The 27322-nt window shown below is 38.7% G+C and overlaps 1 protein-coding gene across 13 annotated transcripts in view; it reads left to right on the top strand.

Annotated features, from left to right (window-relative positions):
- MAP2K5 (mitogen-activated protein kinase kinase 5) overlaps positions 1 to 27322 on the top strand; it is a 267619-nt gene that overhangs the window by 10605 nt on the left and 229692 nt on the right. For 11 of the 13 annotated variants that reach the window (XM_004276230.4, XM_004276229.3, XM_049706939.1 and 8 more), the window contains 2 exons: positions 9172 to 9239; positions 22970 to 23039. In XM_004276230.4, the coding sequence (XP_004276278.1) occupies positions 9172 to 9239; positions 22970 to 23039 (138 nt within the window). Of the gene's footprint in view, positions 1 to 5213; positions 7525 to 9171; positions 9240 to 22969; positions 23040 to 27322 lie in introns of those variants that run through there. The other 2 variants (XM_049706945.1, XM_049706946.1) reach the window with 2 other exon arrangements.

The following is a 27322-nucleotide window of genomic DNA, read 5'->3' as shown; positions in this document are numbered from 1 at the left end:
TGGGCGTCTTTCTAACATCAGTGTGTACAAGTCAACTTCTTTCTTTTAGATAATTACATTATACTTAATTATATGGGTATGACTTAATTTAACCTGTTGATGGACCAGTTTTAAATTTAAGATGTTACCAGTTTTTCAGTAGTATTAGAAAAAGTGCTGCAGTCAACAGCATTGTCTCTTATGGCTTTCCACATTGTAGAAATGTATTTGTAGGATAAATTCCTAGGATTTGGAACTAGTGAAACAAAGAGTACCCATATTTTACGTTTTGATAGGTATTTCCATGTTGTTCTTTAGAAGGTAGAGCCAGTTTGCACTCCCACCAGCAGTTTTTGAGAATGCCCATTTCTCTCTACCCTCGCCAGCTCTTGAGTCCAATAAACTTTTTAGTTGATGTCAATTTGATATGTGAAAAAGATTATTGTAGTATTGTTTTATTTTTATTTTGTATTTCTCCAATTATAAATGAGCTTGAGCATCTTTTCATTTATATTTTGGTCATTTGTATTTAATTTCTGTGAACTATTTATCACCTTTGCCCATTTTTCTATTAGGTTATTTGTCTTTTTCTGATTGATTTAAGAGCTTTCCAATATTAAGAAAATTCCCCTTTGTCTTAGATGTTATAAATATTTTTGTTTAGTTTATTGCTTTCCTTTAAGCTTGTGTAGGTCGTTTTTTCTCTTTTTTTCCATGGAGAAGTTTAAAGTTTTTACAAGAACCGATTTGTCATATTTTGTGACTTCTGGATTTATGCCATGCTTAGAAAGTTCCACATTCCAGGATGTTGAAAAAACATTAATTCAAATTCTTTTTTCTTCCTACTTTAATGGGGTTAAACACACACACACATTTATAAATATGTACGCTTGTATATGTTTTTGTGTGGATTTTTTTTTTTTTTTTATAAAACAGCATGTGTTTTTATTGCAGACAGAAGATTTTTTTTTTTTTTTTTTTTGGTACCATCTTTCAGTTTATTTTGGTGAAAGGAGGAGTCAGGTGGTGATCCAGCTTTATTTTTCAAGCAGATAGACAGTTGATTCCATGCTGGTTATTGAATAATTTGTCTTTTCCCAGATGTGAGAACGCTTCTGAGATGAAGCTAAATTCCATAACCATGAAAAATCTTGAATGTTTGCATGTGTGGGCCCTACGTATGCTGTAGGAGCTTGACATTCATATAGGCCCAAAGATCCCTGCTGATTTTCACAATTTCGTTAACAGATTAATGAGTACACCAACACATGAGGTGATGGAAATCAACTGTGCCCACTAATGAGTGTCCTGTGCATATCTGTTACATGTGTTCCTCTCCCTGGATTTTCTCTAGACAAGTTACTGCTGTAAAATTACTGTTGGGCTGGGGCTTCCCTGGTGGCGCAGTGGTTGAGAGTCCGCCTGCTGATGAAGGGGACACGGGTTCGTACCCTGGTCCGGGAAGATCCCACATGCCGTGGAGTGGCTGGGCCCGTGAGCCATGGCCGCTGAGCCTGCACGTCCGGAGCCTGTGCTCTGCAATGGGAGAGGCCACAGCAGTGAGAGGCCCGCGTACCGCAAAAAAAAAAAAAAAAATTACTGTTGGGCTGGTGTTGCTGGACAGTAAAATCTGTTGACGTGAAACATATGTTTTTTTAAATTTTTTTTTTATTTTGCGGTACGCGGGCCTCTCACTGTTGTGGCCTCTCCCGCTCCGGATCCGGACGCTTAGGCTCAGCGGCCATGGCTCACGGGCCCAGCCGCTCCGCGGCATGTGGGATCTTCCCGGACCGGGGCACGAACCCATGCCCCCTGCATTGGCAGGCGGACTCTCAACCACTGCGCCACCAGGGAAGCCCGAAAGATATGTTTTAAGTCTATGTAGACAACCACTGACTTATACCTATAAATAACATATGGCCCTACTTTTCCATGATACTCTGACATCCCATATTCTGATCTGTAGCCCTCGTAAGTATCTTCATACTGGTCAAACCATGTGTCTGAGTTTTGGTTCAGAAAATTCGACTATAGGATAAATCTTTATTTTATTTGTTTTTCTTTAACCATGACCATTTTATACTCACTTTTCATTGAATAGATTTCTTTTCAGTTGTTTTATGAATTTCTGGAAAAATTCTGGGAAAAGTGAAGTTTTATTTTCTTACAGTATAGCATATGTAAAAGATAACTGGTTGCTTATAAGAAAAACTGGGTAGGTTAATGAAAAATTGTAATTCGCAATAGATGTACACTGAGTCTAAAAATTAACATGTAAGAGTTAATTGTGTATCCTTAGAATTTGAGACGATTTGAAGAGAGCTTTAATTTATTGAAATTTTGTTTTGAAATATCATCGATGCACAAAGTCCTAATCTTTTTTAGTCTTATGAGAGTAGTTAGTAGTAGTAGTAGTAGGTATTTGTAGTCTTATTAGTTATTGTTAGTAGTAGTAGGTGTTAGTAGTCTGGCTGTTTTACATGAGAATTAAGAAGTTTAAGTCCTTTACCCAAGCACCAGGCTAGTTCCTTGAGGGCAGTAGATAATGCTGCTCATTTTTGAATTGCTAGAAACCCAGCATAGTACCTGGCACATAGTAGACTCTCAATTTGTGTTTCTGGAATGCATGGATGGTTGAAGGAATGAAGTAATAAGGACAAGCAAATATATCCAGCATGTGATGACTGCTCAAAACCTCAACGTGGTTTAGGTCACCATCGTCTCTTACCTAGACTAGGACAGTGGTCCTCTAACTCGTCTCCTTGTTTCTGCTTTGCCTCCGTATAGCCTCTTCTTCACACAGCAGCCAAAGAGATCCTTTTAGAAGTTAAGTGAGATCACTACAGTCAAGACCCTCCAGTGGTTTCCTTGTCACTCAGGAGTGATAGCCAAGTCCTTAACATGCCCTACAAGGCCCTGCCCTTCCTCATCTTCCCCCAGCTCTGCCCCACCATTACTTCTCTGAACTCGTCTCTCTCCCCCATCTTATTCTCAATCTGTTGCAGCTACTCTGGCTTTCTTTCAGTCTCAAGCATGCCAGGTATTCTTCTGCCACAGGGCCTTAGCGTGAGCTGTTCCCTCTGCCTGGAACATTCTTTCCCCAGATGTCTGTATGATTCACTCCCTCATACCCTTCAGTCTCTCAAGTAGAGTGTAAACTCCATGAGGGCAGGGGTTTTCCTTTTTCCACTGTTATTACCCCAGTGTCCAGAACATTGCCTGCTACATAGTGGGCACTTGAATATTTTTTGGAAAGAAAAAGGAAGCAAAGAAGTAAAGAAGGAGTCAGGAGGTGGGAGGCATGGAGCTAAATTAAAATTCATGGATATGAAGATTTAGCCTTAGAAACTATGGCCTCTGGTCCTGACCAGATCTTAGATCCCACACCTGAGAAGGGTTCTAAACTTGACAGCTTTTCTGGTAATTTCCTATTGATGCCTTTTTAACCTCTACAGTTATGTTTTCATTTCTTTCCTCTTGCCTTAGAAAAATGCCTTTGCTGTAGTTCTAATTGACTCTTCTTACCTGGCACTGAAGTAATATGACAAATGACATATAAAGTACAGTATTGCCTTAACTTTCTGTTGCCCTTGGTAGAAGCTAAATTGTTTTTCTAGAAAGCCCACTTGAGCCCTGCCGCTGCACTGGGTGCCGTTTGGCTGAGCGCTCCCCAGAGTCTGATGTTTTTGTGCTGTTTACTCAGTAGGCACTCTGCTTGCCATTCTGACCGCCCCTTACCTGAGGCTGTGTCTCCGCTCTTGGACCTTTATGTTCCTCCTCTTGGTTTCTCTTCTGGATTGCACGTTGCTTGAAATAAAATCGCTAACAACATATGGCCTGTTATGATTGTCTTTTCCCAAACTCTGCCATTTTGTATATTTGTGATACACTGCAGATTTTGTGAAGATTGCTTCATAATATTTGTTTACCATCTGCTGCACTCTATTTGGTATCTTGCTAGGATTTTTGCCTCCATTTTAAGTGACATTAACAAAATCCAGCCAGTACATAGACTTTCTGGTTCTACTTTTGCTTCCCTAATGTGCTGGAAAATCATATTACTATGCTCCAGGCAACTGGAGAAGCCTGGAATTCTCATTGTGAACCAGTGTATCAGAGTGCCCCCCCTCCTCTGCCTTCTTGGTCATATCTAGTAATGCTTTTTTGGTCAGAGGGCAAAGAATCTCCATGTGTAAGACAAAAAGAGTTCAAATTGTTTTTTTCTGCTTCGCTCTACTTCGTGCCATGGCTTTCTAGTGTTCTTCAACATATTTATACCTTTGAAACTCTTTGTGCCATTTTAGTAAGTTTTTTATGATTTATGTTTCCAGTTAGTGTACTTTTTATAGCTAATCCGGTTTGATAGGCCCAACAAGAGTCTTTGCTAGATGGGCTGGCTGTGTATATACAACTTTTTATTCAGAAAAGTATTTTAAATTATTGTCATATTAAATTGCTTGGTATGTATTTCTACTTTCTTACTGTTCACTAACTTCTCATTCCTCTCAATTCACTGTCTATTAAATTTTTTTTCCAGGTTTACTGAGATATAATTGACACATAACGTTGTATAAGTTTAGGGTGTATAGTGCATTGATTTGATCATTACATATTGCAAAATGATTACCACCATAGTGTTAGCTAACATATGCATCCTGATGCATAATTACCATTTCTTTTCTGTGGTGAGAACATTCAGGATCTATTAGCAACGTTCAAGTATGTAATACAGTATTTTTAGCTATAATCACCATGCTGTACATTAGATCCCCAGACTTTGTTAATCTTGTAACTGGAAGTTTATACCCTTTGACCAATATCTCCCCATTTCCCCACCCTCCAGCCCCTGGTAACCCTGAGTTTGGGTTTTTTAGATTCCACATATAAGTGCTGTCATACAGTATTTGTCTTTCTCTTTTTTTCACTTAGCATAATGCCCTCAAGGTTCATCCATGTTGTCACAAATGGAAGGATTCCATCTTTTTCATGGCTGAATAATATTCCTTGGTGTGTGTGTGTGTGTGTGTGTGTGTGTGTGTGTGCGCGCGCGCCTGGGTGTGTGTGTGTGCATATCTTCTTTATCCATTCATCATTGATGGACACTTGAGTTGTTTACATATCTTGGCTATTGTGAATAATGATGCAATGAATATTGGAGTGTAGATATCTCTGTTAGATTCTGATTTCAATTCCTTTGGATGTAGACTTAGAAGTACGATTGCTGGATCATATGGTAGTTGTAGTTTTAATTTTTTGAGGAATCACATACTGTTTTCCATGGTGGTTGTAGCAATTTACATTCCCACCTACTGCACACAGGGTTTTCATTTCTCCACATCCTCACCAACACTTGTTCTCTCTTGTCTTCTTGATGATAGCTATGTAACAGGTGTGAGGTGATACCTCATTGTGGTTTTCATTTGCATTTTCCTGATGATTAGAGATGTGGAGCACCTTTTCTTGTACTTGTTGGCCATTTGTATGTCTTCCTTGGAATTCCTTGTATTTAGAGAGAAGTGTATTCTCATTTTAAATGTCAAGGCCAGTGGTTTGCTCTTGGGTTGCCATGAGGGCATCTGATAGCTTGGATTTTGCCTCTGGGCCAGAATCATTAGTCTTCTCTTATGTGTAATTACTTTTCCAACTCAGTCTCCTTTCTGACAAGAACGAGGAGTCTTCATTAAAACTACTAATTACAGATATTAAAGAATGAAGCAGACAGTCCTCCAAAGAGCAATCTGTAAAGGAGAGCAGTACCTACATAAAATGGAGGCTCTTATTAATCCATAAAACTATTAATCACGGTGTCATATAAACCTGATTTTATCCTCAGGCTTTATTAGAATGCCTCTTTCACTTACCTTGTCTCCTTATGGGACAGCTCCAGCACTTTAGGTTTGCATCAAAAGCTATTCTGGCCTTTTGTCCTCAGTTTTCTGTCCACTTAAAGCAAAGTGCCCTTTAGTGTTTCATAGCTGCTTTCTATGGAACTGCTATGTAAGGGATTAGTCTGCTAACTGACTTCCCTCACAGTTACCAGATTATTTCCGGTAACTGAAATAATCCCTTAGAGATTTCATAGAATTTGAGAATCTTTAGTTTTAAGTAGCCTTAAAGGTTCAAGCCCTGACTTTGAGAGCTTAGAGAATTCTTTTTGTTGTTGTTGTTCTTGTTACTGATTTAGAGAGATGTGATTTAAATGATTTTTCTGGAATCTGTGCCTTCTCTTTACAAATTATAAAAAGGTTTTTCACCTATTTTATTGAACTCCAAGCACTTCCTCATTCCATGTGAACAATACCTTATTGAGATCTTGTGTATGTTGAAATTCGAATATAATCTGTCCCTTTGTGGCCACCATCTCTGTAGCTAGCTCTAGTGTAGAAATGAGATTTACAAAAAGCTACTTTGTTCAGACTGGAAATTTTATGAAGTTCAGGACTTCATAGAACAAATCATTTCAGTACACATCCAAATTGAGAATTTGACTTGGTTTTAAAACAAAAAATGTAAAGTGCTTTCATGTGTGGTCATATGTAACATTATATTCCTTTATACAATGTCTGTTTTTTCCCCTTTGTTTCCTGCATTTGTATGACAGCTTTTTGACTTAACCTTGAAAATACTAGTTTCTGGAACCTCTATAGAAACTCCCTCTGTTTCCAAAATTAGAATGGCATTTCTCTCCCAGTTTGGCTCTATAGAGTCTGTAGCTTTAAAAAAAAAAAAAAAGAGGGAAGGAAAATGCTAGATTTCTCTGTAGTCCTTTATATATGTAACCTTCCTAGGAATGTGCCTTCTTTGTTACTGATAATGACCATTGTGTGCCTTTTATACTGAAAATAGGCAGCTCTTGGTAGATAATACCAGTGGTGACTGTGACAGCTCCTAGCTATGTAGATATTCAGACAGTGTGTCTTGATGATACTGATTTACATCGAGTTGGGAAACTCTGCAGGAGTGAACCTGTATCTAGGATCCAGGAACAATTACTTTGGAGAGAAAACCCCAGTGAGAGCTGTTGGCTTGGTCACTGAGCAGGACAGGCTCAAGTGCTGCTTTCCCTCATGATGTCAGATTGCTATTGGCTGTGGGAGAGAAAAAGAAGGTAGCATTTTGCTCTGAAATAGGCTAATTAGGGAGAATACAAGCTCCCTTCTAGGGTTCCCATGGTGTGGTCACCAAATGGGGATATCTTAAGAACTGCGGCTGGACAGGAGGGAGGGCCTGCTGAGGTGTGGTGGGCTAAGATCCAGGTGCTGAACTGAACTCCCCCAGTATTCTCAGTAAGAGCCCCCAGAGCGTGTCATGCTAGCTTATTCTCTTTATGGTGAGAGATTTGTCTTATTCCCCAGGCCTGGGATCAGGTTCTCTGCATCTGACCAAATCAGCAATTAGATGCCCAAGAGTGACCAAAAAAATAATAACTCAGTTTAACAAGTGCACCAGAGCTGAGGCATCCAAATGAGAGAGAGCCTGCGCCTTCCAAGTTGTCCCCCTGGGAGGCTGTGTACGTCTTCCAGCAATGCTGCCATTGCTCAAAAGGTTCTTAGCATTTTTCTTTCAACTGTACATTTAAAGTCTACCACATATGCTGTTATCCTGTTGACAGATCTTAATCTTTAGAAGGATGAAGTAGCTTAGTAAATATTTAGAAATAGCCAAAAGTCATTCTGGGTCCTGCCTGGCAGATGGTATAGATGAGCGAGTAATCAGATGGCCAGTTCCATTTTGGGCTGAAAATCAGATCTGATATTTTCACTTGGTTTATCTTCAGGTTATTAAAACAGTTTTGAAGACATATTTCAAAACTATTTTAAATAAGAGAAGGATCAATGAAGTAAGTACATTGTTTCTAGATGTGGCTGCTTCGGTGATCCACTTACTGAAATATATCCATTCTGGTTAAGTGTTTTGTGAAGTCGTATTATCCTCCAGTTTTTTTAAGAAATTAATTTAATTAATTAATTTATTTTTGGTTGAGTTGGGTCTTCGTTGCTGCCCACAGGCTTTCTCTAGTTGCAGTGAGCGGGGGCTACTCTTCGTTGCGGTGCGTGGGCTTCTCCTTGCGGTGGCTTCTCTTGCTGCGGAGCACGAGCTCTAGGCATGTGGGCTTCAGTAGTTGTGGCTCACAGGCTCTACAGCGCAGGCTCAGTAGTTGTGGTGCATGGGCTTAGTTGCTTTGTGGCATGTGGGATCTTCCTGGACCAGGGATTGACCCCGTGACCCCTGCATTGGCAGGCGGATTCTTAACCACTGCGCTACCAGGGAAGTCTGTATCCTCTAGTTTTAAGACCATTAAATTATTCAACAATAGCACGAATCACCATTTGAAGCTTACTATGGTCAGAGAGTACCCAGTACAATTGAAACAGTTCAGAAATAGAGAGCTACAAGATCAAGTGGGTTATAGGAGAACTGTATTAGAGTTGCTTTGCAAGTTAACCTTATACTAGGCTCTCAGTTCTGTAAAAAGGGAATGATAGTAATCAAGTCATGTTGTCCACATCATAGAATCATTGTGAGGCTTTTAAGGGGGTATGGAGCATAAATCACAGTGCCTTGTGTACGGTAGTGTTCAGTAAATGTTAGCCATTTTTATTATACTATTATGACATGACAGGTTGCCTGGGAGAGAGGAAGAATGGAGAAATAGAGGGATGGGGTGCCGTGTGGGAAAGGAAAAAGTACTAATAGTTAAATAAAACTGGCCTTTCTTTGGATTTTAAATTTCTCCAAACCAAACCTGTTCAGTCATACTCCAGTTATATTGACTTTATTTTTTAAATTTCTATTTATTTATTTATTTGGCCACACGTGCAGCATGGGGATTTTACTTTCCCTACCAGGGATTGAACCTGTGCCCCCTGCAGTGGAAGCACGGAGTCTTAACCACTGGACCGCCAGGGAAGTCCCTATATTTACTTTAACTTAGATACATGTCTTGAATGACATGAGCAATATTTTAATTTTCAACTGTTCCTAAAATTTTTAGTTCTTTATTGAGATTCTGGTTGTATTCTAAACTAAAAAACAAAACCACGAACCAAAAACCTTAACATCCACAAGATATGGTGTTGAGGATTTGGATATCAAGTGTACAAACCAGTTGTATTATGTTCCCAGATAACATAGTTTTGTACATTAAAAAATGCAAATCTTATCACTTGTATTATATTGCTTTTTAAACAGATGAAGATGAAGATGGTGATCGAATTACAGTGAGAAGTGATGAAGAAATGAAGGCAATGCTGTCATATGTAAGTATATTACAAATGAAGACTATTTTTTAAATGTTAATGTAATTAAGGATGCTGTTTCTTGGCATAGTGAAGATATAAAAGTAAATCACAGTTGCTATAACACTTTTCTGTATAATATATAAGATTTTTAAAGATTTCCTTACGTGAAAGTTAAGGGCATTCTTTTCAAAAGACACTTACTGATCATATCATGAACATTAAGAATAATGCATCTTAATGACTTTTGCATTAGGTATGGTGCAGACTAAATGGACTATCAATTTCCTGTATTTTTTATGCAGTACTTAAAGTAACGGCTCATTAAAAACGAACCCCTGGGCTCTAAAAAATTTTTCAAAATCTACTTTCAACTGGAGATCTCTTTCACCCTTACAAACAGACCATAGTTATAATGTAGCTGCAGGCTTAATATGGATACATGATTTAAGATGTACTCTCAGTTATTTTATGCACTAACCACCCCACCCCAAAATGAACTGCAGGGTTACTTACTGAATCTAAGTGATTTGAACATATCCCAAAATGACTTTTCTTTTGTGTTTCAAATTTCAGTGAAAATTTGCATTAACATTTGTCTCAGGACTGAAGTAGATAAACAGGAAAAAAGGATACATTTCTAAAACTTTAATACTAAGCTTGAATAATTCAGTGACAATGAAGAGACATAGCTTCCCTGAGCCCTGATTTGTTCTTTTCTCTTATTTTTATTTTATTTTCTCTTGTTCATTTTATTTTATTTTTTCTGAGTTTGCAGTCTGTGTACGAAACCTTCTCTAGTGGTCTGGCGAAAAGAGCATTGGACTGGAAGCAAGGAGACCACTGCTCTCCTCTGGCTTCCTGGCCTTAGGCAAAACACTTAACCTTTCTGTGCTGTAGTTGCCTCATCTGTCACTTGTAGATAATAATACTTGTCCTTTCTACTGCACAGGGTATTGTAATGACCAAATGGGATAATAGATGTGAAAGCCCTTTGAAAAGTTAAAAGTTCTATACAAATGCAAAGTGATATTATGGTGGAAATGATGGAATCAGGGCCCTTGCTTTTCAGTGAGACTCTGATCTCAGCCAGTGGTTAGGTTGTAGGTTTTTGATAGACCTCAACTTTAACCAGGATATTTTTTCGTCGTGATGAAAACTGTGAAATATCTGTATGGGTTTCCGCCAATAGTTTTAATTTAGGGTAGGAGGAAAGAGAACAAGAAGGATGGCATGATTAACAGAGCGTTGCATTCAGACGAGCACAGAGTAGGAAAAGTCAATTTCCCATTTACTTCTCATTAACTTATTTGAGAGTCTTTGTGCCCTGAGAATTTAGAGCAGGGCTCATCAGTACCTTGAAAGGCAGAGTAGGATTGTCTGCTGAAAGGTCTAACACAGTAATAATAGATTGGCTAACTCTCCTGAGAATGTGACATGCTTATTTTTATTTTATTTGTTTATTGTTTTGTGGTACGCGGGCCTCTCACTGTTGTGGCCTCTCCCGTTGCGGAGCACAGGCTCCGGACGCGCAGGCTCAGCGGCCATGGCTCACGGACCCAGCCGCTCCGTGGCATGTGGGATCTTCCCGGACCGGGGCACAAACCCGTGTCCCCTGCATCGGCAGGCGGACTCTCAACCACTGTGCCACCAGGGAAGCCCTGGCCTTTATTTTTTAGGTTCAGTTTGGCTCTGAAAAATTTTGATTCCAGGATTTGGGTGGTGGGATAGGGAAGATACTGACAGATGACCACGTATTTACTGTTAAAAAAAAAAAAAAGCTATGTTTTTCATGTGGAATTCAATAAATTTGTAGTCACCTTAGTATTTCTTTAAAAACCATATGGGGAAAGCAAAACTAGGCATACTTTTACCATAAATCCTTTACACATTCTTTTAAAAAAACTACAGTGTCTGAGTTGACACTTGCAGAATTACTTTTTTTTTTTTCCCCTTGAATTTAAGCATTTTATGGCTTTGGGCCAACAGAAGCATAAGTTTTTATCAGTAATTTAAATAGATTTTTGTATTAGACCTGAAAATGTTGCCTTTTTAATTGAAAACTTATCAATTATTTAAATTGCTAGCAGCCTTAAGCTGTTAATTTTATGTGTGCCATAATAATGGCATACAGTGGATTTTGATACATGTGACACATGGACTGTCTCATTGTGGTAAGGATTTGTCACGACAATAGGTTGTTGTGTGCTGTTAAATAATAACCAACATAGTAAACCAAAGTCTGTTGTCACACATTAGTACCATTTTATGTAAGTTATTTAGAAGTTGTATTCTTTTCTTCATTAGATATATTTTTAAGAGATAATGAGAGGAAAACAAAGCTATAATAAATTGTCTTTTAAGAAAATGTAAAGTAATTTGGTCTTCAGGTAGATATTTAATGTATTGAGAGAATTCAGCAGCCAAGTGTTATTACAGCACCATTGTGATCGCTCTCTGCGTTTTGTTATGAGTTTGTGTTAATCAACAATCTGTTTTTATAGCGTAGTTTCTTGTAAGTTACGGTGTTAGAATATTCTACTTCTGGGATCATGGCTTGTCCTCTGACGCTATTGTATCTTTTTAATTTCTCCATAAAGTATTTTTTTAATTAGAATTTGAAATGCTTTACTAGGAAAAAAATACAGCCAAGCTACATATCCTGAAAACTAAATACCTGATCATTGCTAATTATTTAAAGGATTCTGTTAAATATTCCCTTAAAGTAGTTTAAATTTTTTTGTTGTTCTTGTCTTCTCCTCTCATTTTCCAGAAAGACTGAATAGCATACTGCTTTTCTCCTTCCATCTTTTTGTAATTGTTGTCTGGTAGTGCTGGCCTCATTTCCTTATAGCATCAAGCACAGCAGTGCTGGGCCTTATTTATTGATTCATCATAAGCTTTATTTATCACTGAGACCCAGTTATAGGAGGAGGTTATTTTTATGTTAACCTCTGCTTTTAGGTGACCTTTCATCAAGAAACTCAGCAGTACATCTTGCTTTTGTAAATGGACTCCTATTTGTTTTTGCTAAATCCTGTGGCTAGTAAAGGATTTATTACACCTAGTTCTCTCAATACTGAGAGGCTTATATGAGTAGAGCACAGTATTAATAAGAATAAGTTTCTTCATTTTGCCAGTTCTCTCTCTTTATACGGTTTCTCCACATTGCCGGAAGAGTATGGGATGAGTTTAACTGTAATGCCTCCCATTATGGCAGGGACCTTGTGTTTTATTGGAGTGTAAGTATTCCCTTTGGTATACTTGACGGTAGTGTACCTTGTTAGGTGTTGGGTACCATGAGGGAAAATACTTTTTGACCTCTGTAGCACCTTGTAAATTGGGATATGATTGGCTTTATCCTAGCATGCATAACTTGGAGACTGCCTCAAAAATCATAGTTGCTCAAGGAGAGTTGGAAGGGAACATTAGAGGTCTTGTCCAGCTGTCTCATTTTACAGATAAGGAATCTGAGGCTTAACGAGCTCAGATTCAGTTTGAGGTCACATTGCTAATGAATGGGAAGGCCTGGACACAGACCTAGGTCTTGGACTTCCAGTCTTCCCTCCTGGTGGTTTTAAATGATGTTTTTGTTTTGGCATTTATTGAGATCCTGCCGAAGAAGCTTTGCAAATACTACTGTTTTCCTGGTAGCAAAAAATAATGCTATTTACTAGAATGTTAGTGTACCTGAGTTTGAAAAGGAATACAGACAAATACTTTGTGGGCTTTTGAAGTTTTCAAGATTTTGTCCTTCCTACAAGGCTGAATTTTACCACAGAATTTGTTGCCCACTTAGTTGTTGAACATTTAATAGCCTCAGGGCCTTTGCTATTAGGAAGTTTTCTTTAAAGAGTAGAGATTGGAACCTCACTTTCTGCATGGTGCTTTTAAACATGTTCCATATTAAGTTGGTCCTGCTTTGAACTTAACTTTGTATGTGGCATAGTCATCTCGGTCTTCAGTGAGTGGTTAGTCCCCTAATTCAACGCGATCCATGTAAACAAGTGATAATACTCGATACTCTCCTGGCAGGGTGGAGAAACAGTGAAAAGAGTGAGACAGGAAAACTGAATGAAATAAATAAATAGTTGCGGAAATTATTCTTTTTTTTTTTTTTTTTTTTACTCAAATAGTGACATGCTCTAAGCTGTAAGTAAAGTTTTTGTTCTGTTTTCTCATCCTAGTCAAAGAATGAAACTTTTTTTCAGAGGCAGATTGTTTTAACTCTCTTCTCTGTGTTGTCTGGGTCATATGGATGCCCTTGAAATAGTGATACGAATGTAGTAGCCCCTTATTTAGCCCCTCTTGTGAAATATCTTGGGACATCTTTGCTCTCAAGAAGCAGAAGCAGACTGAAATTTGCGTCAGTTTATTATGCAGCTCATGGAAGCAAACGAAGAGACAGCACAAGCAGACCTCAGCCAGGTGGCATCAGGGCATTCTGGGTGCTTCGAACCACCAGTATTTTGTCATTAACATGGCTGTGCTCCCAGTTCAGCTCCGTCTCTGTGGAGGGCTCAGTGTGGACTACAGGTTGATTCCTCTGGGGTCCTATGTTGAGGCAGCTGGCATGAGGGGGCAGAAAAATGTAGGACATCAATTAGCCTCTTGGTGGCTGTGGTAGGGGCTTCTCTTCCGGAGAGAGATGGGCTGCGAGGGAATGATGGACCTCTAGCAGTAGGATTGCTGTGGGGCATAACCAAGGTGTTCGGCTCTTGTTGGCAGCTCCTAATGAACCTGTTCTCTTAGGGCCAGTTTTACTGGAAACAGGAGGGGTATTTTCTACGTATACCTGAAAGATGAATATAAATTTGCTATAATACAGTAAAGTTAGAGGAATTCAGTAAATTATCAACCTAGGAATATAATATGTCCAAAAAGGTGTAAATTGAGGTAATTGGAAATTTCAAAACAATTTGTTTCTCTCTTAATATATGTTTCTCTGTTACATATATGTTCTTTACTCATTCCTCACTACGTTTTCAATTATTTTTTAACAGCATTTGAGCAGTAGGCTGAATCTTTATTGAACACTATTGGAACTGGCTAAATAAAGTAGTTTATTTGTAAGGGAATGTTCCGTTTGGCCTGCTGGCCGCATGACCTGATGGTCCTGTTTTATTTAAGTTGTAGGTTCCCTGAAGTTATTTAAACTTCTCCTACTTTGGAACTATGGCAGAATTGCTACAACTTAGAAATCAGGTGAAAGGTCAGTGTAGACAATGCCTCAAGCTAACCATGGTGATGGTAATGACTATGAAAGCTTCAGCTGAGAGGAACCTACTAGTTTTGGACCCATCGCTGAATACAAATTTAAACTCGTTCTGCCAGTGCACGTCACCTTAAACTTAGCCAAGTTGAATTTCATCTGCTGTTGGCTATCCAACCTCCATTCTTTGAAGACCATCTGGAGCTCCCTAACATCCTTTACAGTTTTACTGTCCAGAACAAATAGTGTTATCATCAAACTTGGCCAACTTACTGTCTGTTTCATTTTTAAATCACTAGTAAATACGTAAGTACAGTAACATTAACCTATAAAAGAGGCCTCAGAGTTGTTTCCTGCTGACCTTTTCACTGGAAGACTTTTCATTGTGATTTTCTTTCTCATCATCGAATCAATCCATGACCATATGTGGACCCTTGGTCTAGCATCATTTAAGGAAGCGCGTGTGCACACTGTAGTCACCTCAAGGCAGGGGCAGTGAGTTATCGAGGAGTGGGAGGACCTGAAGCCAGGTAAGTAAATACAGTTATTAATTTGGTATTCAGAATAGATTAGCTTCATGTGTTATTTTCGACTGTTGGAGCAGTTGTGTGCTTCTTAAGAGGCCAGCATCACAGAGGGGATGCCTCTAATGTAAAGTATGAGAAGTAATTGAAAGGAGGTATAACTGATGGCACATCTGAGTAGTGTTGTAATTGAATTTGTAGCCATTTGACAGAGTTAAGATTGTTGGGTTCTTCACTAGGAAAACTAACAAGTTAACTATGGACTGCAAATAGTTGGTTAGTTTATTGATTATTGCTGTAATTACTGACTGAGCTACATATAACAGGGTATGCTTGCAATATTGACAAAACAAGAATTTGAAAATTTTACCATTAGTAGGGAAAAGCCAGCACGCTTATTCTTTATAAGTATATTCCTCATACTGTACTGTTTATGTTGTCTGTTAGAAAGCATGCTAAGGAGAGATTTAAGAAACCCTTCTGTTATAAATGTATAGAAGAATAATAAATAAGTCTGATTTGATGTGAGTTGATATGTAAGACTTGCCACTGAATAAGTTATAACCAATGAGAGTACGTAGTCACCACGTCTGTATTAATTCCTATTTGCCTCCTTCCCCTTAAACATTGTGGAGCAGCCATTATGTGTAAGGCATGGTGCTAAGCATTCTACGGCAGTAGTTTCTTAGATTTTGGGGGACACAGGGCTTTTTGAAAATGTGAGGAAAGTTGTTTATTCTTTTCCCAGGAAATTCACACAGTGCAACATTTTACCTAGAAGTTCAGGCCCATATAGACCCCAGGTTAATACCTTTGCCATAAGAGATAATAAAATGCACAAGACATGGTCCATGCCCTTGATGAACTTCCAGAAAGAGAAACAGACAATGTTCCTTATAGTACCCTTTTACTTATTTTATTATTTATAGTACTGTAGTAATTGAGGGAAGGGGAGGAGATACTGAATCAGCCTTGATAAACAGTTAAATTCTGCTTCTGTACTTGGTCTAAACATTTCAGTGTTCTTGTTTAGTGGTTTCTGTGTCACCCTATCGTTATGGCCATTTTTCTTCTATGTACTATTGCTTGGAAGTGGGAGATTCGTAGCCCTGTGCCCTATTTTAAGATGTTTTTCAAGTACTTTATAAAAAAGTTTCCATATACCAGCTTCTGTGATTTTGATCTTCCTAACACCTTTATGAGGTGAGCAAGGCAGCTATTTTTCTCATTTTTACAGCCGAGAATACTGAGGCACAAACAAATTGTATTCCTTTCTCAAGGTCATACAGCTATGTAGAGCTGGGACCTGCGATCACTCACTGATTTGCTCACTTATTCATACAGCCAGTTTTTCACACATTAAATATTTATGGGATGGCAACTCTCTGGCCAAGCCCTATGCTAGCTGGTGGAGGTGCAGTGAACATATAGTTCACTTTTTCAAGGAGCTCATGCTCCAGTCAGGGAAGTTAACAAAAAACGAAACAGTGTTTGGTGTGGGAGGATGAGAAAGACTCAGAGCTACCAGGCATAGTGATAAATGCTGTCATATGCCTAAGCATGAGGTGTTCCGTGAGCACAAAAAAGGAGCACCTGATCTAGCTTTGGGGACAGAGAAGGCTTCCTGGAGAGAGTGGTGTCTAGGTGGAGTAGGTGAGGACAAGGGGACTGGGAAGGGTGTTTGAGCAGAGAAAACAGTGTTTAAAGGCCCAGGTGAAAGGATGCCTGGTGCATTCCGGAGGAGCTACCCATGATTAGTGTGGCGTGGACAGTGGGGAAAGGGTATGAGATGAGGTTGGGAAGGCAGGTGGGCTAGATCATGGAGGGCCCTAGCTTGAGGATTTGAGAAGTGGGGAAAATGCAGAGTTAATAAGACTGGTGATTGATGAGATGTGGGGATGAAGGAAAGAGAGATGGTCTGGATGACTCCCAGATAACTGGTTTGGGAAGCTAGGTCATGGTGATCTCATTCACCCGGTTAGTGAACCCATGTGGTGGAAGACAGGCCTAGGGCAGGAGGGAGGGGTGGGAGAGGTAGGGACCTGTTGAATTTGAGGGGCCTCTGGACAACTAGTTGTGTATGTTCCGAATCTTAGGAGAGAAATCTGGGCTGGAAATAAAGGTTTGTGATTCATCAGCTCCTAATTAGTCTCAGTGACTCCACTGGTAATTGAAACCTTTGAAGTGGCTGAAGTTAACTCGAGGAGAGTACAAAATAAAAAGAAGGTTGATGAAAAACCATGGGGAACGTGAGCATTTAAAGAAGGGATGGGGAGAGAATCACTTACCGGAAGCTGAGTAGAGTGGTAAGAGAGGTAGGAGGAAAATGTGGACAGGCAGGGGGAGTTGCTGAAGAAAGAGGGCGAAGTCACCGGCCAGCACAGGTATCTGCATCACACCACGCTGCCTTCCCCAGTCTCTGAAAGATCAGGTGACATGGCCTAGCCCACACAGGATATGAATGAAGAAGCTTTCCACCAGCTCAGGAGTCCACCCAGTAGCCTGCTTTAGTTAAAGGTTTTGAGGTACGAGAAACAGGAGATAACTTACCTTTTGACTCTCAAATAGCAAACATTTTATGTTCTGAGTGCATGGACTAGAATGAAAGAAGTATTTTTCTTGGTTGACTGATAAACCGTTTGCTACATCTGTGAAACAGGGGTGATGATACTCCCAGAATAGGATAGGGTTGTGAGAAACTAGATGAATAAATGTAAATATCTAGTATTGATACTGAGCAAGGGTTCTTGTGCCTGAGGTGCAGAAAGCCAAACTCTGACAGCGGGGTTTGCAGCAAAGTGAGGGTTTATTTGCAGGGAGCAAAGCCAGGAGAATGGGCAGCTCATGCTCCAAAGACCCGAACTCCTCCATAGCTTTCAGGCAAAGGTTTTTAAAGACAGTGTGAGGGGAGAGGGTTGTAGGAAGATGATCAGCCCGTGGACCTTCTTCTGATTTGTTGGTGGTCAGGTAACAGGGTGATGTTTAAGGAATCACAACCTTCTGGTTCCAACCAGTCTGGGGTCTAGTGCTTGTGGTCAGCATGTAGTCACCATCCTCCCTCCACCTGGGTGGGAGTCTTAGTTTCTATAGAACAACTCAAAGATTTGCATCAGATTGTTATCTGTATCCCCTGAGGAGGCACTAGGAGGCCTGTGACTCTGTTGTCCTAATAGTTAACTGCTTGAGTCTGCTCTTTGGAACTCAGGGAAGCCGAGGAGACTAAAGCCTTTTTCTACAAACAAGAAACAGGGGATGTGGATGGGCTTTTTTGTACCTAGGATGGCCCCGAAGGATCCTGCTTGGTTTCAATCCCCCGTTTTCTTTGATACTCCTCAATCCTGAGGGGAATGGGGGCGGGACAAGAAAGGGAATAAAATTTTGGATGGAGACGTTAATCATAAACTTGGCAGGGGGTTTAGGGGGACTCGGTTTCAGTGTTGAGCCTAACACACAGTAGGTATTCAACAAGTGATAGTTGTTTCTGTGTATCTCTCTCTCACTGTTTTCTCTCCTTTCAGTAGAGAACTTGTGCCTTGTAAAGTTTAACTGTGCTGTTTTGGAATTCAAGTTTTTATATGGCAGATTTCCATGAAGAAAAAAATGTAATTATTGATTGAGTTGTGCTGTTAGAATTAGGGTCATAACAAATAGGAACACTGTATGATAAACTTGCAAACAGAACAAAGCCAAAAATTGTACTTGCTATCCCCTTGTTCAATCTGGCCCTCTGTTTCAAATTAATTAGATATTTGGATAACTATGTTAAACTTTGTCACATCCTTATTAAAATTGTTTAAGGATTTTGAAGAACATCTCAGAGGGACTCTGAAACTAATCTGAGTCTGGTACTGGAGATTCCATTAGCAATCACAAAACTGATTAATCTTTTACTCAGTTAGCTTATTGATTATTGCTGCAATTACTGCATGTAATGGATTCTACAAGGGATACCAGAGAAAATATGTTTTATAACTGCTGCTGACATGTTCAGTTTGAGTGCAGACGTGTTCGGTTTGTACTTGTTATACATAATCATTTTTGTGTTTTTAAATTCCGTAACACTTCTACTCAGAAAGTGCTGTGCTTAATATTGTTTCACTACTAGGAGGTTCACTTTTAAATTCCTCAACTACTAATCATTACAGTTTACAAATGCCTTCACTAATTCTATTGCTGCAGTTTAATTTTGAGCTTCACAGTAACCCTATGTAATAGAGTTGGTATCTTTACCCTCATTCAGAGGAAACTCAGGTTCAGTGAGGTTAAATGACTTCCTGAAGACTATACAGGTTAATAAGTGGCAGAATCGGGATTGGACTCCATTTCAATCAGTAAATATTTGTCAAACACCTACTATGTGCAGGACTTTGTGTTAGGGGTAATGAAAGCCAGGATAGGATTATAGAGATTAAGCTAAGAAGCTTTTTGGATAATGTCAGATTATGGCTCCATTAACGTTATCATGGTCACTTTGTTACTTTTCTGTCCAAGCCATATTAAGTATATTGGCGTAAAAGATTTAGATTTTGGTTTGGTTTGGTTGGTTGTCTTTTCATTTTGTTTTTATCTAGTGGAAGCCTTGTCTTTGGCATTATTGCTTATTTTATCAGTATTTAGAGCAAAATTGGAAAGATCCCCTTAAAGGGAGAATGTATAAAACCCTGAGAGAGAATGAAGATCCAAAAAGAACTTGCTTTGCAGCTTATTAAGTGTTCTCATATTTTCTCATGTGAGTTTCACAGTAATCCTGTGGGTACATACCACCTTCATTTTACAGCTGAGTAAACTGAGGTGAGGTGAGCATTTCTTCACTGAGATCATCAGCTAGAAGTGGCCAGTACTGAGACCCCAGGGTTTGAGCCTGTAACTCCTCTAAGTGCCTTGCTCATCTCACTGGGCAGCACAGGCCTTGTGGCTCATCAGGACTGCTCTGTGCCAGGAGGTACTGCACATGGCCCACGTTTTATTCTTGTTTCTTAGGGAATGCCTTGTGAGCAGTGGCCTGAGCTCCTAGGCCTAGTGCCTCCTTGATGGCCCCCCGACCCTCACCAGGCCCGCTCCTGAGAGGTCGGTTGCCTAGAGTGGGCCCATACCATGGGCCCATAATTACCACCCTTTATAGTTTGTCCGTGATGGTGAATTACTTTGGTGTGTGAAACACAAAATTCTCTGATAATACAAACACAGATCAAACCCAGTATTTTAGCAGAAGAAAATGTTTCTAGGATTTGGAAGAACTGTACAAAACAAAAAACAAATCCTAGCTACTTGCTTTGGAGAAACTGTCAAGTGGCATACTTAATATCATTACCGTGGCTGTGTTAATTACTGTACAAAGAGATGTTTTTAGATTGCTAAAAAGTTCCTCCAATGATTATAAAACTATATATAGTTTCCCAGTTGATTTGAAATGAAAGGGAAACCATTTTTATTTATATATTTTGTGAGGTAAATAAATAAAGTTGGAAAACAGGTCAATTTCATGCATGCAAGGTTTTATAGTAGGAAAAAAATGCCTTGCACCTGTTCTGACCCTTTACATTGGAGGTTATTTGTTTTCAAACTTGACCCCAAGCGCCAGTTTCACACAACTCTGTAAATAATTTGTTAGATAAAGCATAAGGATATTTTATTTGTTTTGATTTCTAGGATTGTGGTAAAGTAGTAACTGAAATTACTAACCTATTGTACATAGCAGTTAATTAAAGAAAAGCATTAACTATAGGAGAACACCACCACTGCTGTTGTCTTGTATCAGTATAAAAAGGCAGTAATTTTTTTGACAGCCACTGATTGGAAAGTTGCTTGCAGCCTTCCAGAAGCAAGAGGGTACATGCTGTGGATCAATAACCGGCAAATTTCCCATTAAAAAGAATACCTGAGCAATGTTCCAAATAGCCACTGGCATCTTAATTTTCCATGAAACCTCAAATACTTGTGTGCTGAGGACAAGTCATTTTCGGACAATTTTTCCAGACTACTTGTTAACAGTTATTGCTGTCCCAAAAGGTTGACAGCCTACATGATTGATATTTCATTTACTTGTCATCACTGCTTGAGTAATGGCGAGAACGATATTTCTGTGATTTTAAGGAATATAGTTTCCTGAAAGACATTTGCCTTAGTATGTATTCCAGAGAGCGTATCACACATATTTATGCTTTATGTGTATAAGTTTTTACATCTATAGAAGGAGAGGATCAGTTTCCTATACAGTTTGAATGTCTTCAGAAGGCAGGGTATACTTATATCAGTCCATAGCCATCAAAAATACACTTTCACTTCGTTTTTAGGGCGAAGAGCCTTAGACTTGTTAACTTGTGATTCTAAAGATGATGTAGAATTTTATAACTCCCCTTTATTTATAAGGGAAAAATAAACTTGATCTTGTAATAATTTTAATTATTACATAAAAGCAATAGGAAGATATATGTACATATTTTTTAGAAAGAAACTTTTAAAGAATGTCAGCAAATAATGATTATCCAGGAGGAATTTTCTGAAAATATGATAGTTAAGTAGAAAATGTGCTTATGTTTTTTAATATAGAAACAACAAGTATTAAAGGGGAATTCTGCTCTGTGAGAGCCCCTCACAACACAAAATCAGTGGTTTTCATCGTTGATATTTTCCACCAAGAACATCACTGTTGTTTGTCAAGTGTTAAAAAACAGTTAGGACAAGGACTTCCCTGGCCGTACAGTGGTTAAGACTCCGTGCTTCCAATGCAGGGGCCGCGGGTTCAATCCCTGGTCAGGGAACTAAGATCCCGCATGCCATGTGGTGCAGCCAAAAAAAAAAAAAAAAAAAAGTTAGGGCATAGAAGCCACATGCAAGTTAGGTGGACATATGCTCACCAATTAGGATATTAAAGAAAATGGGGATAGACCGTGATACAGCCTACTGAATGAACTTGTTTATGATGGAGTATGAAAGCTTTTTGAACTTGGAACTTAATTTTTCATGCCCAGATTTTTAAAGTGAAGTTTGAGCTATACTAAAGTATTTAGAAGACTAAAACGTGAAGGTATGTTTGCTTGAAACTGGGCTATCTTTTTATCATATTAATCCTGTCATCTTTGGATGGATCATATCTTGTTTCCTTGTTCCACAGTCTCTGTGATTTTGATTTCCATTATCTGTACATTTTATACACAAATATGAATAATGTTTGATTAACTGACTGGCGTATAGGTCCAAGCTAAATGTGAGGTGTCTCCATTTTGCTTTGTAAAATCCAGGGAAAAAGAACAAAAGGCAATTTGAGAAATTTCTACTAAAATGCTTTTTGTGTCATTTTAATTTATTTAAAAATTATTTTTTATAAGATTCTTTTTTTTTTTTTTTAAACATGGACCGTTTTTGTTTTTTGGTTTTTTTTTGCGGTACGCGGGGTTCTCACTGTTGTGGCCTCTTCTGTTGCGGAGCATAGGCTCCGGACACGCAGGCTCAGCGGCCATGGCTCACGGGCCCAGCCGCTCCGCGGCATGTGGGATCCTCCCAGACCGGGGCACGAACCCGTGTCCCCTGCATCAGCAGGCGGACTCTCAACCACTGCGCCACCAGGGAAGCCCCCATGGACCGTTTTTGTTTTATGTTTTGGTTTTTTGGCCATGAGGCATGTGGGATCTTAGCTCCCCAACCAGGGATCGAACCTGCACCCCCTGCATTGGAAGGTGAAGTCTTAACCATTGGACCGCCAGGGAAGTTCTTGTGTCATTTTTAGTATATGTCATTTTCAGAACATTTCTAGAGATCAGATACTAACGTAAAATCTTAATCAACATTTTTTACTCTTAAAGATAAATGACAATATGGAGGATAACACTATACTGGACTTTTAGTCCTGAGTATTCACTGTAGTCCTATTGATGTGCAAATAGGGAAAAAGAATTCTCGAGGTTGATATGTATATACCAGTAGTTTACAAAAGTACTATGAATTAAACAAGCCGTAAGTGTCTGTTCCAGTATTCATACATTACTGAGTAATCTCTTTCTATAATCTCTTTGCAGTATTATTCCACAGTAATGGAACAGCAAGTAAATGGACAGTTAATAGAGCCTCTGCAGATATTTCCAAGAGGTAATGTTGAACAAATTCTAATCAACAATGATTATTTCAGTAAACTGTTTCATCAACAGTTATGTTTTCCAAAGGTTTAAATGCACATAACATGATGTTTAGCTCTTAATTTGAAAAAACAAAAGAAGTATTCATTATCGTGGGGATTGCAGGCTGTATTATAGTTATGGCAGATAGAATATCTAATTTACTAGAGTAAATTAAACTAACTAGATTGGTTTTCGTTTTTGAAGTACATACTTACATTCGCTTAAAGAACTCTTTGGGGGTCCACATGGTTTCTAAGCCAAGGCAAATGAATGGCTTTAATTTTGGATATTTATAAATTGTGGCTCATGATGGTAGCCAGAGCTGCTATTGAGTAGAAAGCTTTCAGCTAGTGCAGAAACCAAGATTTACTGGGGGGTTTTAAGAGCGATATTTTGGTGGAATGTTTGGTGCTTGATTTCGGGGGGAGACATTTTCTAAATAATTGAAAATCCTCATAAATAGGAATTCGATTGTTAAGTTTCCAAAAATATGAGCTAATGAGAGTGACCCTTGGTGAATCACCTGGTTAAATCATTTGTTTTTCCCTTTAGGTTTGGTAGTACTAGCCTTGTATCAGATATGATTGCTCAGCTCTATATAAATGTTCCCTGAAAATTTGAATAATGGTGAAAAAGAACAGTTTAATTATATAAACCATTAAGTCTTTCACCCATTATACATTGCCCCACTTGGAAATCTGTGTTTTCTAACTGATGGAACAGATAAGAAAATTCTCTAAGTAAGTCTTCTAGAAATAGCTTAATTGAAATAATTAAAAGTTAAACTTACCTTCGTTAACTGATACTGTACAAATAATCATGGTATGGGTTTTCCAATTAAGCATTCTAGACTTTCATTACCTGTAACTCTCTGAAGTTTGAATAGCTCAATTAACCAGTAGACTCCTCTTTGCACTGATAGTCTCCAGCGCATGAGAAGATCTGGGTTCAAGAGTAATGCTGTTCTTCTAGCATTAACATGGGCAGTGGCATTAGGAGTATTTAGTACATTATTAATAATAACTTATCAAAGACCTAAGTAAGTAAGTAAAATTGGGCCATTGATAGCGTGTCTGAAACAAGATTATGATTATTTCAGTTCTGTTGCACCTGAAGACTAAAAACTAAAAAAAAGAGGGCTTCCCTGGTGGCGCAGTGGTTGAGAGTCCGCCTGCCGATGCAGGGGACACGGGTTCGTGCCCCGGTCCGGGAAGATCCCACATGCCGCGGAGCGGCTAGGCCCGTGAGCCATGGCCGCTGAGCCTGCGCGTCTGGAGCCTGTGCTCTGCAACGGGAGAGGCCACAACAGTGAGAGGCCCGCGTACAGCAAAAAAAAAAGAAAGAAAATGTTGCCATTTCTGTGTATTAAGCCAAGAACAGGGTGCAGATTATTTCTTAATATTTTCAATAACCAGAGAATTTGGGCAAGTTTCAAAATTGTTTCTCCACAAGGAGTATTTTTTTTACCAGCTGGAAATTTCCATTCATTGCTTTCCTACTGGATGACTTTATAGCTCTTTTGTAGCAAACCCCAGAAAGTATCCTGGAGAATTATAATTCTAATGCTGAGGGCCTTCATTTTTTCTTTTTTTCCAGAAAGTATTTACTTCTCTTCATCCAGAATCTTTCTAAGTTCTGTTTGTTTTCTTTTATCTTGTGAACAGCCCCTGTCAGTGTCCCTGTCCATATCATTGTGCCCCTCCCATGATAATAACAGCCATTTTTAGCCATCTTCTCTGTTCAGACACTAATACTGCTTTGTGTGTCACCATTTCTAGTTCTCCCAACAGTCATGCCTATTATTATTGCTTCCATTTTATACTTGAGAATATTAAGGTTCAGAGATGTTAAGTAACTTCAGAGTCACAATTTTTAAGTGGTTAATATACCCTTTGAATAAGAATTTTGTTTAAGTTGTAATTTGCTTAGAGTAGAAGGGCTATATGGTCTTATGTAGGTTAAAATATTAGTAGAGTGTGCATGGGGGTAGTTTGGAGGGCTTGGTAGGAGTGTGGAGAAGAGTATATTGTAGGGAGGAGATTCTTAAAGAAAATATGTGACATTTGAGTGTCACATGTAGTCCTAGGACAGAACCTATTAGTCTCCAATAAATTATTAAATACAGTTGTTCCACGCTAAATTTAAATTTTTTTAAATATGAGACTCAGTCTCCCTATCTGTGTGGTTTTGTGCATACTGTTCTATGTCCTTAGTTTTCTACAGTTTTTTGCTTATTTATCTACACGAAGTATAGATTTTATGCAATTTTATTTTTCATATAAGTTTACATAAATCTCTAAATATATATAAAATTTTATGTAAGATTTATATAAATTTAGAGGTTATACAGATTTTTACAGTTAGAGTATAGACATTGGGTATATTGCCTGGGTCTACTGAGTTGGTTAGAGACTCTCAGACCTTAGATTCTTAGATTCTGTGGTCAGGCCCCATGTGAAAAAGAATCTCTAGACTGAGCAAATCAGAGGACAGGAGAAAACAATTCTCTTCTAACATCAGGTCTTCTCATTCCAAGTGGCACAATTGCATTGGATAGTAGCTCCCAGCTCAGGGCTAATTCTCTTTGTAGTTATAAGATATGTTAACTATTAATAAGTATGAAAATTCAGTAGCTTTACAGTAACTTCTGACTCCACAACTTTAGGAAATATGAGGCTACTGGGTTTTTTTGAATACTGTTTACTTTTTATTTTATTTTTTAATTAATTAATTTTTGGCTGCATTGGGTCTTCGTTGATGCGCGCGGGCTTTCTCTTGTGGTGAGTGGGGGCTACTCTTCGTTGCGGTGCGCTGGCTTCTCATTGCGGTGGCTTCTCTTGTTGCAGAGCACAGCCTCTAGGCACGTGGGCTTCAGTAGTTGTGGCACGCGGGCTCTAGAGCGCAGGCTCAGTAGTTGTGGCACCCGGGCTCAGCTGCTCTGCGGCATCTGGGATCTTCCAGGATTAGGGCTCGAACCCGTGTCTCCTGCATTGGCAGGTGGATTCTTAACCACTGTGCCACCAGGGAAGTCCCTTGAGTACTGTTTAGATTTCCAGTCATAAAGATTTAAGAAGCCAGTTGAGGAACTAGGCAGATGTTAAGGTAGGAGATAAGAGTTGATGCCTGTCTCTAATTCCTTAGTTAGCCACTTTCTTACTAAATGAAGTTTATAATGCACTGGCTACTTCAGAGGAAATGCTCTGAAGTGTTGTCTTAGGAAGTATTAATGGTCCCTAAAGGACCAAGCATCAGATGTATGTGACTGTTGTTTTGTTCAAAAAGTTAATTTCCATCTTTAGGAAAGAGGATTTGGAGTCTTAATTTTAACGTATTTTAGAAAAACAAATAAAAATCCTTTATTGAGGTTTAGATTTTTTTTTAAGGAAAATAACATAATGACTTTGAATGTATTTGATATACACAAACCTAAAGCACCTGATGTGCTTTGTAATTATTAGCCACATCTTCTTATTAAACAGCTCGATTTCTTGTCAGAAACAGAGGAAAATACATGTACATCTGAGAAAGGAGCAAAAAAAAAAAAAAAAAATCAAATTCATCCTTTCCCAAACAATCAATCAAAATTGACGGCCCCTTAACATATAATATGTAGGACACTGTAGTTTTCAGATGGAAGCAGCCTATAACATGGGCAGGAAGCACTTTATTTTTTTTAACATTTGATGAAGAAGCATTTGCTGAATTGGAAAAGTACTAACCTGTAACTCAAGATGGTGTCAGGAAATTAATATTATTTTCGCTGGTACTGCTTTATGTTTAGACTTAAATGTTAGCAAATGTCAAGATTTGCAAGAAATGTCATGAAATTAATGGTATATCGGTATTCTAACAAATTTGACTGCTTACTGCTTTGCAAACTGATGTTCAAACTTAAATATTTCATCTTAGAATCTCTAGCAATTGTTTTGGCGTTAAAAGATCCTCCTCCCACTCCCCTCCAAAAACCCCAGCTATTTTCATTGTAGTATTAAGTGATAACAGATATACAATGTAATAGAGTGAGGAAAGATGATGGCAGAAATTTGAATTATGAAAGGAATCTAATCATTTTAGCTCAGTTAACTTGATTTTTATATGTTTTAAGCAGAAATTGGAATTTATATGAGGTGGTGTCAGAAAGCTCTTTGCATTTATAAATGCTCACTCCTGCAAGTTAAAAACCCTGGTTCATAATTCCCACTTTGGGTCTTGGGAGCCACTTTTCAATCATTTCTCTCTGCTAATTTTGGTGTC

The sequence above is a fragment of the Orcinus orca genome, chromosome 2 (genome assembly GCF_937001465.1).
Source record: "Orcinus orca chromosome 2, mOrcOrc1.1, whole genome shotgun sequence".
Classification (NCBI taxonomy): Eukaryota; Metazoa; Chordata; class Mammalia; order Artiodactyla; family Delphinidae; genus Orcinus; species Orcinus orca.
The sequence above is the reverse complement of the archived record's forward strand: the minus strand, read 5'-3'. Positions and strand labels throughout refer to the sequence as shown.